General features: G+C 48.0%; 1 protein-coding gene across 6 annotated transcripts in view; it reads left to right on the forward strand.

Moving 5' to 3' along the window:
- Positions 1-2,041: 2,041 nt before the first annotated feature.
- The window catches only part of PODXL (podocalyxin like), a 43,847-nt gene continuing 29,667 nt past the window's right edge, over positions 2,042-16,221 (forward strand). For all 6 annotated transcript variants that reach the window (XM_040546226.1, XM_040546244.1, XM_040546234.1 and 3 more), the window contains exon 1: positions 2,042-2,192. In XM_040546226.1, coding sequence (XP_040402160.1) covers positions 2,153-2,192 — 40 coding nt within the window. In that variant the 5' untranslated portion in view covers positions 2,042-2,152. The remainder of the gene's footprint in view (positions 2,193-16,221) is intronic.

A 16,221-nucleotide genomic window follows, 5' to 3' on the forward strand; every position in this document is an offset into this window, starting at 1 on the left:
GCACCTTTCCCTCTTGCCACAAAAAGTGCAAAGATTTGATAAGAATTCAGTCCTTGTTATAGCGTGGTGGTGTGGTGCTGACCCCACCAGGGCAATGCCCCCCCAGGCCAGCCCCTGCACTGTGCATCCCTTGGGATTCCCCATCGCCCACTCTAGGTGGGAGGTGACTTGAGAAGAGAAGGAGACAGAGGAATTTTGCACCATGGGGTCATGGATGGCAGAGGCAATATACCCAAACAGAGAAAATCCCAAATCCAGCCCCCTCCAGGTAAGAATCCTAAATCAAACCTTACTTAGATGAAAATCCCAAAGTAACCTCCATCTAGATAGGAATCCAAAATCAGTCCCCAAACTCCCATTCAGATGAAAACCCCAAATCCACCCCCAAACACCCAAGCAGATGAAAACCCCAAGTCCACACCTACTCCCTCCTCCAGATCCCAAATACCAAATCCCAAATACCATTCCCAAACTCTTATCCCTTTGAAAAATCCCAAATCAATCCCCATTCATATGAAAACCTGAAGCCCTCATCCTGTTGAAACCCCCAAATCTCCCTCATGCAGGTGGGAATCTGAACCCTCTCCCCCAAATCCTCATTTAGGTTAGAACCTCAACTCAACACTGAAACTTCTTGCAGGTGAAAACCCCAGGTCCATCCCCATCCTCACAAAAATATCAAATCCTTCCATACTAGTAGGAATCCCACATCCCTGCATGCAAATCCCCATCTATAAGGAAACCCCAAATTCCCTTCCATGCAGTTGAAAAACCACAAATCTACACAAGCCCCCATCAAGGTGAAACCCCCAAATGCACTGCCATGCATGTGGGAACCCCCATTCAGCTCCAAACCCCAACTCCACTGAAATCTGAAAGCTGCTCCCATGCATGGGGGAACCCCAAATCCTCCCCAAACACCCACCCCAAAAAAAACCTCAAGTCCCCCCACATGGAGATGCAAAGCCTGAACTCCTCCAAACTCTAGCCCAAGGAACCCCCCCACATGCTCCTTATAGCAGATGGGAATCCCCCACCCCTCCACCTCCATCCCAATAAAAGAAACAAAACCACCTTAGCCCCCATCCCGATGAATACCCCAAATCTCCACACATGCAAATGGGAATCCCAACTCCCCCGCAGAACCCCTTCCCGAGGAAAATCCAACCTCCTTCCCCAGACTCCATGAACTCCCCAGATAACACCCAATAGCAGTTGGGAACCCCATATCCTGTAGACCCTCATCCCAACAAAAACAAAATCAAAATAAAACATGGGCTCTAATCTCCCACCCCAACGAAAACCCCAAATCCCTCCACTTGAATCCCACCTCCCTCACACCCACATCCCGAGGAAAACCCAACCTCCATTCCCAAATTCTGTGAATCCCCCAGATCTCACCCAGTAGCAGGCAGGATCCCCAAATCCCCCTGTAGACCCTCATCCCAACAAAAAAACAAAACAAAACAAAACAAACAAACAAACAAACCAAAACAAACAAAAAACTACCTCCCAACCTCCCACCCCAACAAAACACCCCAAATCCCTCCACTTGAATCCCACCCCCCCTCACAACCGCATCCCGAGGAAAACCCAACCTCCAACCCCAAACTTCATGAACCCCCCCAAATCAGACCCAGTAGCAGGAGGGAACCCCAAATCCCCCTGTAGACCCTCATCCCAACAAAAACAAACAAAACAAAACAAAAACAAAACAAAACAAAAAAAAAAAAGAAAAAGAAAGAAAAGAAAACACCACCTTCAACCCCCCAAAAACCCAAATCCCTCCAATTGCATCCCACCTCCCTCACACCCCCATCCCGAGGAAAACCCAACCTCCAACCCCAAACTCCGCGAACCTCAACCCCTCTTTCTATCAAGCCATCACCCCCCAAACCTCCCACCTCAAAGGAACCCACAAATCCCCTAAAAGCCCCTCTCCCCTCAAACCCCCCCGTGCCAGCCCCCTCCATCCCTGCGGGGCGGAGGCGGGGGCGGGTCGGGGCCGCCGGGCGCCTCCCCCGGCTGTGGGGCGGGGGAGAACCGGGGCCGGCTCCGGGACCGGGGCCGGGGGAGGGCAGCGCCCGCCCGCCCCAAACGGGGACAGCGCCGGGAGCCGCTGTGGGATCGGGGCCGGCCGCACCGAGGCACCATGCGGGCACCGCTGCTGCTGCTGCTGCTGCTGCTGCACGGTGAGTGGCACCGCCGCTCCCCCCGGAGCTGCCTTCCCTTTGCTACTTTATTTTTCTATATTCCTAGTTTTCTATATTCCTAGTTTTCTATATTCCTATTTTTCTATATTTCTATTTTTCTGTATTTCTATTGTTCTATATTTCTATTTTCTATATTTCTATTTTTCTATGTTTTTATTTTCTATTTATTTCTTTCTATATTTTTATTTTTACTATTTTTTCCCCAAGCTTTTCGGGGCTTTGCGCATCCAGCATCCACCCCTCTCTCTCATCCCCTTTACTCGGGAAGCTCTTGGCAAGTTGAAACCAGAAAAGAATAATGAGGGGGATGCTGAATCTGGCTTTATTAACCCTCTCGTTCAGCAACGAAGTGCGGGGAGCCAACCGGCAGCGCGACTCGGGGCACGGATCCGTAGGACGGCGAGCCGCAGTGCTCGTTCCTTTATGCAGCGGTACGAGCTGCCCGCGCTGCTTCTTCGCTCCCTCGTGTGGCTTCACAAAGCCCCCCCCCCGAATGGGCTTGTGCCCAAATCTTGGCGGTTTGTGGAAGGGAGTGCAGAGCGCCAAGGCGCACGCAGCAATTTGGGGGTCCCACCAGGCGAGGGAGAACTTTGTGTTGGTGTGGCGCTGGTCCAGCACGCAAGGTGCCGTAGGCATGGAGCCCTCCACTTTCTGTTTGAGGAGGTGGCATGGGGAGATGGGGGGAAAAAGGTGATGGAAGATGGCAAAGTCAATGATAGAGCCGGATAAAGGATCGGCATCTGGAGACCCTTCGCGGCGAGGTGGGTTTGGGGAGGTTTGGGAGAGGAGGTGGAGATGCTGCCTTGGGTTGTGCAACAGCACGGGGGACATGGGCGCTGCGAGACCGGCTGCGGGTACCGCAGAGGCTGCAGGAGGGATGGTTTGGGGAGAGATGACTGTAAACTGCTCCGAAAAGTAGCGGGGAAGGGAACCGCACTGATTGCTCTCAAAGCGAATAAAGGCGGGGAGGAGTTGGGGGATTTCTCAGGGAGAAGGGTGGTGGTGGGGGGGAAATTAAAGGAGAAGGTGAAATCTTGCTCCGGGTCATGTCACACAGCCGAGCCTCTGCGGAGCTAGATGTGCTTTGGTTTAAGGTAACAAAAGCTCGGGAACTCTCCGGAGGTAAAAGCAGAGCAGGGGCAGGGCCCTGGGGTTTGAACTGGGGGGGAATTGGCTGAGGTCAGGCTGGAATCTCCGCCTGCCCTTTTCTTATTGTCCTGCTGCTCTCAGGACTGGCGTAGCGATGGCAGAGGGGGAAAAAAAAAGTGTGTCGGGTCTTGGTGGGTGAGCAGGTGGGAAGTCCTCATCTCCTCCTGGCGCCGCCGTGGGAGCTGCAGGAGATTTCTCTTGCCATTAAAAACCCTCAGTCTCATTAATGTTGGCATGAAGCAGGAGCCGTTAATGCAGTTTTTCTTGCACCGGCCAGAAATGAGCTGAGTTTAGCTGAATTTGGCTTCTCAGACAGTTTTGTGTTGTTTTTCAGACCTGAGGGCTAAATATGCTCGGACTGGCACAAAACAGGCTTTCGGCTCCAGGACGGTGCCCTGGGAAGGAAGGTGGAGGGACCTGTTTCTGTAGCACTCTCGAGTGATCCTATTACATATTTCTCGGAAATTATTTGATTAAATCCTCCCAAACAGCATTTCCTGCCATAGTTGCTGCTCCGAAGTTTTGAAATAAGCTACTTAGAGGTGCTTTTGTGTTGCTCCCTGGGTGTTGGCACCAGGAATTTCTTCCTTAGTGGTCAAAATAGGCACCCTTAGCTGCTTGGTATTTTGGCTTGGGCTCTGTGGCTTGGCCAGGTTTATTCTGCTGGTCCCAGCAGTGCTTGTCTGGTATCTGCTGTGATCACCTGAATTGCTCAGCCCCCAAAGTGCATTGTTCCCCCCCCCCCCTAAAATGGGAAGAAGTTGGGTTTGTAAATGAAACTAGAAGTTTTTTGGTGTCTTACAACAGTAACTTGGATGGGGCTCATTGCTTGCCTCCCTCCTGCAAGAGCTTGATGTTTAGGTTGGATGTGAAATGGGTGCATGAGCAGGGAGTTGGGATTTGGGAGGACAGTTTGGGGTGTCCTGAAGAAGAAGGTGGCAACATCGTGCTAGCGGTAGAAGAGAATTGGGCTGGAGTTTTTAAAAGCAACTATTTGGGGTACAGCTGTTTCCCTACAAATACTCATGTCCAGGTTTGTATCTGATTGTGGAGAGATTCCCATCTTTTTTTCCTGCTGTATGTCAGAATAAAATCAGTCTCAGACAAGGCATGGCCAGTCCATCCAAGAGATGGAGCGAATACAACATTCGGCAAATAACGTCTTTAAATCCAGCCAGTTTGCAAGGGGCTCGGAGTTACCCATTACGGCATGCTCCCAGGCCATTTGATTTTGTTTATTCCTTATTTATGAGATCTTCTATCCCACTTGGGGGCATGATAGCAGAATTGCATCAGGAAGAGAAAACCGATACGCTTCATTCTCAGGGAGAGGATTAAAAAGAGCCACAGCACAAACCTGTCCTGAGGGTGAAAGGCAGGAGCAGGTCCTGCCCTTTGTCCAGCTCAAAACATACCACATACCTCCAGATTTTAAGATCTTGTTTCCAAAACAGCCCTCTTCATTCCCAAAAGCTGCCCTGGCTCCCTGGTACTCGGGGTTCGTGTTTGTCCAAGACAGACTGTCAAAGGCGCGCATTTTTTAAATCTATCTAATCCATCGAATACTAATCCTGACATGGGCAGGAGCAGGAAATTGGGGCCATGCCAACGTGAGGAAAAAGAAGTTGTTAGCCAGAGTGTTTCAAAATCAGTGCTGAAGCAGAGAGTATCTTCATGTCCTGCTGCTGGAGGAACTTTGACCAGGTTTTTGCATCCTGTTTCCAAACCTTGCCTCGTACAGGCAGTGCCATGCCTTTGATTCCCCGGTGGCAAAGCAGATACAGTAATGATATCCCATGGGTCTGTTTAGGCGGCTTAATTAAAGACTTGTTTGTAAAGCACTTGAAGATCCCTGGATGAAAGGAGCTGGAACCGTGCAATACACTGATTTAATTCCGGAGAGTTGCTCAAAAGGCTTATGAGGAGGAGGCTGGTGATCACTCATGTCGGTGGTGACGGGAGACTGGCAGCAAATATCTGCTCTCAGCATTTCTGGGGAGGATTGGGCTGTGCTTTGGTTATTATTTACCCTATAAATCCTGCGTCTTCTCTCCCCATCTGCACCCTCCAGAAGACATAAGCTTCCTGGCATGGTGCAAGCGAGCTGTAGGGTGTTTTGGGGCATAGGCTATCGGGACTAAACCCTAGTTAGAGTGGATTTCCCAGGCTGTGCAGCAGCCCCTGTGTTATTCTGGGTGTTACATCACTATACAACAGCAGAGGTTTGCTCTCAGGGGTTAGGTGCAGGGCCGCATCCATCCCATTTGTTTGCACACTGAATTTTGCCCCCTTCCCCGTGATGCTGAATCACTGCATTGCCCCTTTGCCCTACCCCTGAGGTCCCACCGTGGCATCCAGAGCCCAGATGCCTTCAGCATCTCCATCTCCAGATGGTCCAAGCAGCAGGACCAAGCACGGCGCAAACAACCTACCCACGGCTGCCCAGAAATTCCCAGCCGAGCATCCCCTGAGCCTTCGGTCCTGAACGTCGCAGGAGGGCTTGAACTCTGCAGGAATCCGGGTGGCCCAGTTTGGTCCATTCCCCGTGTGCAGGCATGTGAAATCTCACAAGCTCTCTGAAGTGTTTTCACATGCTTCTACCAACTTCCTCCTCGAAAGCCTCTTTATGTGCGCTGCTGGCTGCATAGCTTCTCCTGTAAGCGGCCAATCTCCGCGTAAGGATGTTGCTCCTGAATTCTTGCAATGCCTGTCCTTCCCTTCAGAGAACTCCTGAGCAAAGTTTGCCTTTTTTTTTTTTTTTTAATTTATTCTAGAGGATGCACACAGTCATCTGTCATTTGTTAGTCACAGAACCATAGACATTTGTCAATTACAGCATGGTTTGGGTTGGAAAGGACCTTAAAGCCCATCCAGGTCCACCCCCCTGGACCACGTTGCTCAAGGTCCCAGCAGTAGTTCTCCAGCGACCTGTGCTCACCTCTCCGCACCCCCGAGGGCTTCATCCTATAATCCCACATTACAGAGAGCATCGCCTCTAGGTTTGCGATTGCCAAGGAAAGCCACCGAGTCTTTCCCCCTGCAGCAGGGTGGGATGGGATGTAAGTTGAGGACGAGATCCCAGGCAAGGTGCACCTTCCTGCCCAATGTGCCTAGATGGGCTCATGCTCAATAAATAAAAATACTGTAAGATGTAGCTGTTGGGGTTGAAACCACAGGGCATTTGGGATGTGGTTGGCAGAGCCCGGTTCTTTTTGGGGGTCCCACTGCATGGTGGGGTTTGGGGATTTACCTCCAGTCTCCCGCAGAAGACCTACCAATGCTGTTGGTGCTCGACCAAAAAATTGCTGTCTTTTCCCTGAACTGACTGGTGTGATGGTGTCCTACACTCCGAGGGCCTTTCTCGTGCTGCTTCCTTCATTATTTGGGAGGAGGGAGGCAGTTTATCTTAGCTTCATTAGGTGTTAATGGCGCTTATTGTGTATTTTCCTGTTCTAGCACAGGCTAAAGCCTTGTGGTGATTTTCTGGAGGTCCTTCAGGAAGATGTAGACCCAGTTAGAGCTGGGAGGAGGCAGAAGGGCAGTGCTCTCCCCATATCGCAGCTCCACTTTTGAGGTGCCTAAGCTGTAGCTAGCCTAAAACCATGTTACTTCAGAGTTGAACAACTCTTTTTGAGAAGGTGGAAAAGGCTGGGAAGAAAAAGATAAACTTCCCCATCATTGTACAAAAATCATATGTGATCTGCTAATACGGGGCGTAAGGACTGGCTGTGCTGTCTTTTCTTTCTGTTTTTTCTTCTTTTCGGAGAGACCCCACGACGAGTGTTCAGGGACAGGGACATGCCTTTCCTGGGGTCTCCAGGGCCACTGCAGTACAAACAACACCAGCGAAGTCCTGGTGAGCAGGGGGCTGAAATGCAACAGCAGCTTTCCATGGCCAGAAGCTATCCCCTGGCAGTGCAAGGGGAAGGTGGAGAAGTCTCATGGCACGTTTCAAGGGTTTTTATCGTGGCATCTGGTAACTTTGGAGTTCAGCCCAATGATGAAGAGGAAGAGCTGCTGACTTTGCTCTGTCAACACTCCTTTACAATGTGACTATGCTGATGTGCTAATATTTCTCCTCTCTCTGAACTTCCCGGTGAGCAGGATCAGTGGCTTCACCCTCTTACAGAGCCAAGGTGAAGGGATGGGCTCCTTCGAAGGTGACTTAGCCCACTTCAACTTAGCTTCCTGCTTTGAATTGCAAATAGTGCTGGGACCAGTGAGTGCTTTGGGCAGTCCTGGGAAATACCAATAGTAACATTACTGCCTGCTGATAGTGCAGAGCACTGGGGTGGGATGTTTGGAATGACCTACATGGGTGGCTGCATGCACAGGTTCTCTTGAATTAAGTCGTTGCATGCCTCAGGGTCAGCCTTAGCTCCTGAATATTGCTGAGAGCCATTGGGAACCAGCTCAGGATGCCTCATCAACCCGGACAAGAAAATTCCCCCTGGCCTTCAAGAGACAAAACAAAGCTGCTCCAGACCCTGAAGGCACCAAAATCCTCCATTGACCACTCGCTTATTGAGTCTTGTCACTGAAGTTTTCTGGTCGCTATGCCTGGCTGCTTTTTTGCAAATCTTTGTGTCTTTGCAGCACGTGCTTCTCCACGTGCTGCAGGCACCTTTCTCGTCCCGTAAATAAAGTACGTGTCACGGCTTTCCTGGCCACAAGCCAGGACTGCTCAGTGTTGTGTGCGCTGCTGGTGACAGCTCGGTGACAAAGCATTGCAAGGAGGCAGGGAGAATGCAAACAACTTACTGAAATTAACTCCGTGCAACGCCTCGACACCCAGCGTAGAGCAGAAGGGCTAATGAATGGGAAAGAGCCCCCAGCTCTGCTGAAGCACCTGATTTTAGATGTGCATCTGCAATAAAGAAGCTGCAGGAAGGCAGCCTACAAACATGCAGCACTCCCCGGGTTGTGATTTTCATCATTCATGTGCAAGGCACCGCAGCCTGATGAAGCACTGGGGCCACCACCACCCCCAGAGGCACTGTTCGGGTGCACAGGGCAGTGGGGAGGGAATGGGCCCAAGTTGCTCTTTTTCTCCACCTGAAGGACCCAAATGAGTTCCTTGTAGGCTCAGATACATAACCGAGGTCTTTAGGGTTGGAGCTGAGTTGTCCTTGAATCCAGCTTCTGTTAATGGAAAGAGGAGGGGCATCTTCTGAAGACAATTCAGGTGTGTCTTGGGATGATTTGGACACTAGAGATGCTTGTGTCCATGCACAGTCCCCTTCAGGGTCTGATGTACACCAAAAGTGTCCAGGATCCGTCCCTGGAAATCCTTCCGTTGCATAACAGTATCTGCTTAAAAATGGCCAAAAAATTAGGTTTTGGGATTTGGAACAACTTCTCGGTGGTGTGTTAAGCGTACAACTTAAAGGTTGGAACATGGCAGGGCAGATAGGAAGAGCAGTCTTTGGGTTTAAAACAAATCTGTGTTTGCAGCCAGGTGCAGGACAGATGCCTCAGAAACAGGCAAAGATCTGTGTTAAAATCTCCTCCAAAATTGAAAAGGTAAAGTTTTATTTCTGAGTTGTTCTCATTTTAGAGGTTGCAGTCATATTAGCATCCTCAATAAAAACTGGATTAATCCAGCAGATTTTTCTCTGTCTCGCAAATTCTGTGTGTCTTTGGTCTTATAGCACATGGCTCATGAGACTGGCGAAGGAGAGGAGGAAGGTCATTTTGCAGTGTTAGAATACAGCCATAGTTATTAAAAATAAAGGCTGAATTTTTCTCTCTCAGCCTTAATTGATTTTAGTAAATTTAACTGGAGGAGAAGGTAGAAATTGGCTTAGAGTTCTTAAGCTTCAGTACTTAAAGATACATTAAATCTCCATGCTGGCTATTGTAAGAAAGGAGGAGACACGCTTGTCAGGCATTTATTCTAAGTGGCTTCTGCTCGACACAGGCAAGGAGAAAATGCCAGATTCCTGACTTCGACAAAGGGGATTTGAAAGGGTTTGCAGAAGGGTTTAGAGAAACTGTTTGAGAAAGCCCTTCTTTGAAGCATAATAGCAAAAATGTTGTTTTTATTTTTCCCCCCGGACTCTAAACGCAGGAGCGTGAGATAAGACATTCCACCATGTACACAAATGAGGAAAAAAAAATGTAAAAGTTTCAGTGATACTGCTGCAGCCTGCGGAAAATGGATAGCTTTCAGGGTGGCTATTACACGTTGCTTATCAAGGCACTGTATTCCTCGACTGTGGGAAAAAGCAGAGTAGTTAAAGCGATGCACTGTGTTCTCCAGCAGAGATGCAATTAGAAGTGGCTATATTGGTGTAACTTTTCCCTGGATAATTGCAAATAGTTGCGGCAGTACCAGCAGCTGAAATGGATCCATGAGTGGCTCCGCCACGATGCACCTCCTAGAGCTGTGCAATACTCCACAGGAGGATATCAGCACGTCTGCTGTGGTCCTCAGCTGTTCTGTAGCTTTCTTATGGAGGAACCATATAGATATGATGGGTGTGATTAACAATGTTCAATCGATTGTTTTAGAATTTAAGAAAAAAAAATTTGAATGGGTTGTATTAAAAAAGTCACCCTCCTGGCTGAACTGCAGAAATTTCTTCATTTTGTAACGGAGAGTTTACATGAAGTTAAAGGTCTGTGATCAGTATAAAACACACTTTTCTTTTTCTGCTTGTTTCATTGCATCTGAGGTTTAGCATTATTGCTGATGGTATGCAAGTATACTCAGAGCTTCAGAAGAATGTTATTAAATATATATATTCTAAATAAGCAATTAAAGTTGCCTGTGTTGGACATTTCTAATTTATTAATCAACACAAGAGACACTTAAAGCATGGTTAAGGGAAGCAAGTTTCTAGCAAGTACTAGGTGAGCTAATATGAAGCTTCTACAAAAGAGATGGCAATCGCACGACTTCAAACCCAGCCTTTTATTTCATGAATTTTTTTAGCCATCTTCTCACTCTCTAGCTGCTGATGACATGGTTTGGTTTCAGAGCCTGCATCTGTTTTTTTTGTTGTTGTTGTTTTTTTTTTTTGTTTTTTTTTTTTTTTTTTCCCACAGGTTTCTCTTGGCAAGGTGAAGAAAGTAATAGCTCTCAGTAAATGCAGGAAATAATCACTCCCCCCCCCCCCTTTTTTTTTTTTTTTTTTTTTTTTTTAATAATATTGGGTTTGTTTTCAGATGGATTAATTCCCCAATCTGGCTCGACACACAAAGTGTTCGTGCTCTCACAGGGGCAAATGCCTCCATCAAAGGGAACATGGATTGATGCCAAATTAAGGCAATGCCATAAGCACACCAAAATCACCAGTGGCAATGAAAAGCTGGATTGCAGCAATGCAATGTGCTGCAAATGTGATGAGCCCACACCTGCCATGGGGCTCCTGATAAAGCCTCACTTGGCCAAAAGAAAACCAGGGCAAAACATGAGCAAAACAGGACATGGCTGTGGGACCAGTAAGCGAAAATCGCACTCTTGCCCCATTTTTCAGGAATGCAGGATTTAATCTCAGCACACCTTGGTGGCTCTCGAGATCATTGCTGCCACTCTCACCCGTGCCTTGGGATAATTCACATGCCAAAAACTCAGTGAGAGGTGCTGACCTCTGGTTTAGGTGATAAATTTTCCTGTCTCTAACAGTCACATGGAATATCATGGAAAAATAAGTTTTGAGCTTCTTACAACACCCTAGTATAGAAAATTACTTTGTTTCCTAAGATTTTCCTAGACAGATTAGAAAAACCTCTCCACACTCTCAATCTCTGCAATTTTGTAGGCTTCTAAGATAGTTCCTCCAGGTACCAATGAATCCTCATTAACGGCATGCAACAGGAGAACATCCTTTTTCTCATTAAAGCCTCACACAGGGTTCAAAACCTCATTTTATGGCAGGGTGCTTTGATTTAAATCCATGTGGCTTAAATTATGAATTTTAATCATGATTTAAAATAGGGAAGCATAAAGTCTTAATTTGAATGATTTGATTTTAACCGTGCTTTTCATTTCCAATTCATAGCTATATCCCTTAAGCAAGGTTGATTCCCCTTGGTTGCTCACTGTAAAACATGGAGATTTACGGCTCGCTATTACCTTTCAGCTGCATTTTCCATCCAGGTGGACACACTATTAACATATTTATTTAAGCAGCTATATAGCCTGCCACAGCTCTATTTTGATTTCTAATGTATTCATCTTTGAAGTCTTCCTAGGTAATGATGAATAACACTAATTTTGGGCTTGTTGCAGGCAATCACTTTTTACCTGGGGATGAAATTTCTGTTAAACTGACAGATGCAAAGCAGCATTTAAAATTCCTTTAAATACATCAAGCATCAGAGGTCCTGAATACCTAGCACATAAACTTTTCAACGTGCTTTTGAGGTTAAAACCAAGCAGTTTATTGAGCAAATCTCAAGCGTCAATCTTAGATGGAGTTAGTGACTGAAATGAATTGTTTCATGTCCCTGGAGGGTTTTGAATAAACAGGAGTCATTCTCTTAAATCTCACTTTTACTGTTTAAAATGGGAGAGGAAGCAATTTTATTTTTCAGCTGCCAGTTCCCAATTGCTTTCACAGCTTAGAACTAACCATTGATGGCATGGCTGAATATGTCTTTCCAGTATATGCAGAGGGATTTTAAATGGCTAGCCAAGGTTTATATATGTAACATTTGACCATCGAACTGAAGGCAGAAGAACCCTACTCTTGGTGTCTAGATACCCTGGACATCTGCCTATGGTGAGGTCAAACAGCAATTAAAGGAAAGAAAACCAAGATTTTAGGAGACTTTCTTTAATTGGCTGCCCACTTGTTGACCCATATCCAAATCCCATCCCATCTAGTGCTGAAAATACAAATTCCCCAAGTGCCATGGATATCTCATTTGGGTTTAGACCTAGTACAACATATTTAATCTCCTCTTAGCTGCTAGATGACAAGTTTGGCCTTTCAGAAATTAAGAGGAGACCTGACCTTGCAGGACTGTGGCCCATGGCAGTGCAGTCCCCATGGGACAAGGCCAGCTTGGAGCAACCTTCTTTGTGTCCAGGAGAGCAATGTAGCCTGGCAGATCCTGATGGACTTCCATCCTTGCATGCTGCATCTTGGGAATCTGGGGAGCGATAAACTCAATTGCCCCTCTTCTTTCCAAAGTAAAACACTGGTAATAGACAATTCTGCAAAACCTGCTGGAGCCTGGATCCCCTCAGCCAGCCCATTTAGATGCATCTCCCTGATGATCCTCCATTAGAGAGCGCTTTCTCCAGCAGGCCTGACAACTAAAACATTACTGGTTGAGGGAACAATCACACAAAAAGAACAACCTGATGAGCAACACATCCTTGTTGCAGCGTCCTGAGCCCCTCATCATAGGAGGCCCCTCTCAAAGGATGTTTTCAGTTGTTGAGCCTGGTCATTGCTGCCAAGACGGCTGTGGTTGCTCCTCCTGCCCTCACTGCTCCACATGTACGTGTGGCAGCTTTGGGGTAGCTCCTCCATGGTGTGGAGACATCTGCCTCTGCTAAGACACATCAGTTAAGGCTGCTGAAGTTACCTGATGGGCCCAGCTCAAGGTGGAGGATGCGCTAACACCATTCAGGCCCTGGCCCAGATCCTGCAGGCCTCACTCTGTGTTTCCTCAGGCCCACAGGCTGTTGGGGGTATCAGTATCCCATGATGGCCATGCTCCAGAGAAGCTCTGCCACACAGAACAGTTCTCAAAATCTGACCTATAAGTCACCATCTTACCCTAAAACCCTTTTTCTGTGAAGTTTTCCAACAAGGAGAAGGCTGACAGCAGCTAGGGTGGTGTTAATAACTCCTGAGGGCCAATATTTCCACCAGTGGGGGCTTCATGACCAAGGACAAAGCCTATCACCCATCAGTATCCGTGTTCCCTATGTCAGGGCTCCTCCAAACCATGGCTGCAACTGGTGGGGGTAATTTAGGGCAGCCAAACTGGGGGAAAAAACTGTTCTTATGGCCAAGAAAGTGGCACAAGAAGAGGAAGGGTGGCCTGGTGGGAAGGGGTCAGGGAAAAGTGGGAACCTGAGGTTGGGTTTGTAGCAAGATGCATTGCCTTACAGGCAATATATAGTTTGTAGGGTCCAGTAATGTTCTTTATGAAGAGCTGGAGAGAGAAATGCAGAAATATGATAAAGGGAAGAGCTGTTTTTCTGTTAACAACAACAAAAATCCAGCTCTATTGTGCTCCTATGAAGCCTGGCCATGGGTAGCTGACAGCTGCGCAGGGTAAAGTTTTGGGGGTGGTTAAAGGGTTTTTGGTGGCACAGCAACCCCTGGGGGAGCAGGGCTCTCCTTCCCCTGATCCCATTAGAAAGAGATTACGGCGTCTCGTCCTCATCACTAACAGCAGCACAGAAACTCCATCTCAGGGCCCAGCACAAACAACTCAATAGGCGTCGGGATGGGGGCAGAGCCACGACACGGTGCTTTTAGGGGGACAAAGCAGAGAGGAACACGGAGAGCTGCTTTTTGGACAAGACCCAAAGATGCTAAGCTCTGAGGTGGTGATTGCTGAGGTCCTGCTGCATTTTGGATGAAAAAGGAAGGCAAATTTTGATGCTGGGTGATTGCACTCTGCTTTGCCAGCTTCCCTTTCTAATTGCCTGCAGAATTTTTTGGCATCGTGACTGTGGAGATGCTTCCAGCCCTAACCTGCAAACACCTGCAGGGTCCTGCCCCAGGAGGAGGGCTGCTGTGGCTCTAAGTATCTCAGCAATACTTTTAAGCAGAAAAAAAACACACCAACAGTCATGATAAAAACCTGCAAAAAGCCCCTGGATAAAATACAGATTTTGTAGACCACCAAATTCACATGTAGCTTGCAAATTTGATGAGAAATACTCACAGGACAGCCATGCCAAAGGAACCCCAGCAATCTGGGGGCTGTGTGTGTGAGTTTGAGGAATAGGGTGGCAGCTCTCTGCTTTGTCTTCTATGAGAGCGTTTTGTGGGGCTGGTGGGGCTGCTCCAATCTGCGGGGACATAAGCTGCTTTCCCCACAAGCAGCGCCGAGAGCTGCCCCCAGCCCAGCTGGCTTTTTGGGGAGGGGTTTCCTGCTAATCCAGCTCAGAAGCAGTTTTAGGGGCAGGGCTTTATCTCCATCTCAGCTGGGGAACGGGAGGGTGAGGAAGGTTCAGCTTGTGAGCTGTTTTTATAGGGACTTCAGCTCAGTCTGAACAGAGCAGAGAGCAAGGGGTAATAAGATTTTGCCTTTGCCCCAATCTGGCAGGAGCAGATGCTCACAGCCTGCCTGCGAAGTAAGTAAAGGTATTCCTGCTGCAGGAATTTATTTCATAGGGGACAGGGACAACATGAAGTTTATTTCAGATTTTCACAGGGACAACTGCAGCAAATAACCTCAGATATCTCAGCTCTTGTTTGAATCAACAAGACTGCCCTTTGCTGCAGAAGGCAGATGTCTGAGAGGTGCCCATGGGCTGATTTTCTATATTTCTCACTTGAAACAGCAGGGAATGGCTTGCTATGGCAACTTGCCACCTGGGCCTCACTGCACTTCCCAAAGCCCAGGGGTTGCAAATTGTCCTGGCCATGTTCAACCCATAACCACTACAATGAAGCTACCAAGGCTGGGGAAAGGAGGTTCTCTCTCCTTGATAACATAAATTGGGACTGATGCATCAGTTCTGTAGCAATAAATACCAGCTTTTGGGTCCAGCTGGAGCTGGTCTGGATGCAAGCCAGCTTCCCCAAGGCAAGAGTCTGTGTGTGCCTACAGCAGTGAGGTGCCTGACATCCTGGTGCCGAGCTCATCTACATCACAGGTGAGTTCAGCCCTCCATGCATCGGGGATGTTTGCCAAATGGGAGGTTGCTCCCCTTCTTGTTTTTCTCCTATGTGGTCCTTCTCCTGTTTGGGAGAGCTGGTCCAAATCCCATGGCAACAGACTTGGCCATTCACAAGAGGCAATGGGTACAAAGTGGAACACACTGGCACAGGTTATCCAGGGAGGTTTTGGAGTCTCCCTCCTTGGAGATCTTCAAAAAACATCTGGATGGTCCTGCCTGAGCAGGGGTTGGACCAGATGGTTTCCAGAGGTCCCTTCCCATCTCAACCATTCTCTGATCCTGTGACCTTCTGTGTCCAAAGTCTCCAAATGCAATGGCTGGCTTCAGGACACGTGTCTAATTTATTCTGCCACAGTGCTATGCAGCAGCTTGCAGGGTGAAAGACCTGGTGCTTTTATTTCTCACCTTTCAAGCACTTCAGCCTCTCATCCATGATGCTGTAGCCCATGTAGAAAGGTCTGGGTGATGGAGGGAACAAGCAGGGTTGCCCATGTGCTGAGTGGCCACAGCTAACAGAGGCCAGGAGCACACTTGGCCCAGGGAGCGGTGTCTAGAGTACACTATCTTGCTAGTTCTTAATTATTTAATAGCAACAATCAATTCCCAAGCATTGCTAAAAGTCACTGTTTGCTTTTGATTGATGCCTCAAACTTTTCTTGCCTCTGTGGCCAGCAGGTCAGAGGCCTGATCTCTGAGAGCTGCCCCAGCTGGAGTCAAGGGATATTTTGCCCTGATAATAATAACCAGATACATCTGGAGGAGCTGGTGGTGCTTCTCTGAAGGTGGATTTAGAGTCTGGGTGGGAATTTTCAATTGTCTTTCTGTAAACAGAGATGCTGTTTTTCTTGTATCTCATAGGGTAGAATTGTTTTTGCTATCTCTTGCAAGCACGATGGGGTTGTTCACGTAGCAGCAGCGGAGTAACTTGGATATTAATATCAAGCCCAGCCCCACATCCCCCTTCTGTGCCCAGAGCTGTGGGTCCCATCCCTGACCCCCTTCCAAGGCAAGAGCCCAGCGTGGTCTTCGCAGACCTGC

This window comes from Cygnus olor, chromosome 1 (genome assembly GCF_009769625.2).
Source record: "Cygnus olor isolate bCygOlo1 chromosome 1, bCygOlo1.pri.v2, whole genome shotgun sequence".
NCBI classification, from domain to species: domain Eukaryota; kingdom Metazoa; phylum Chordata; class Aves; order Anseriformes; family Anatidae; genus Cygnus; species Cygnus olor.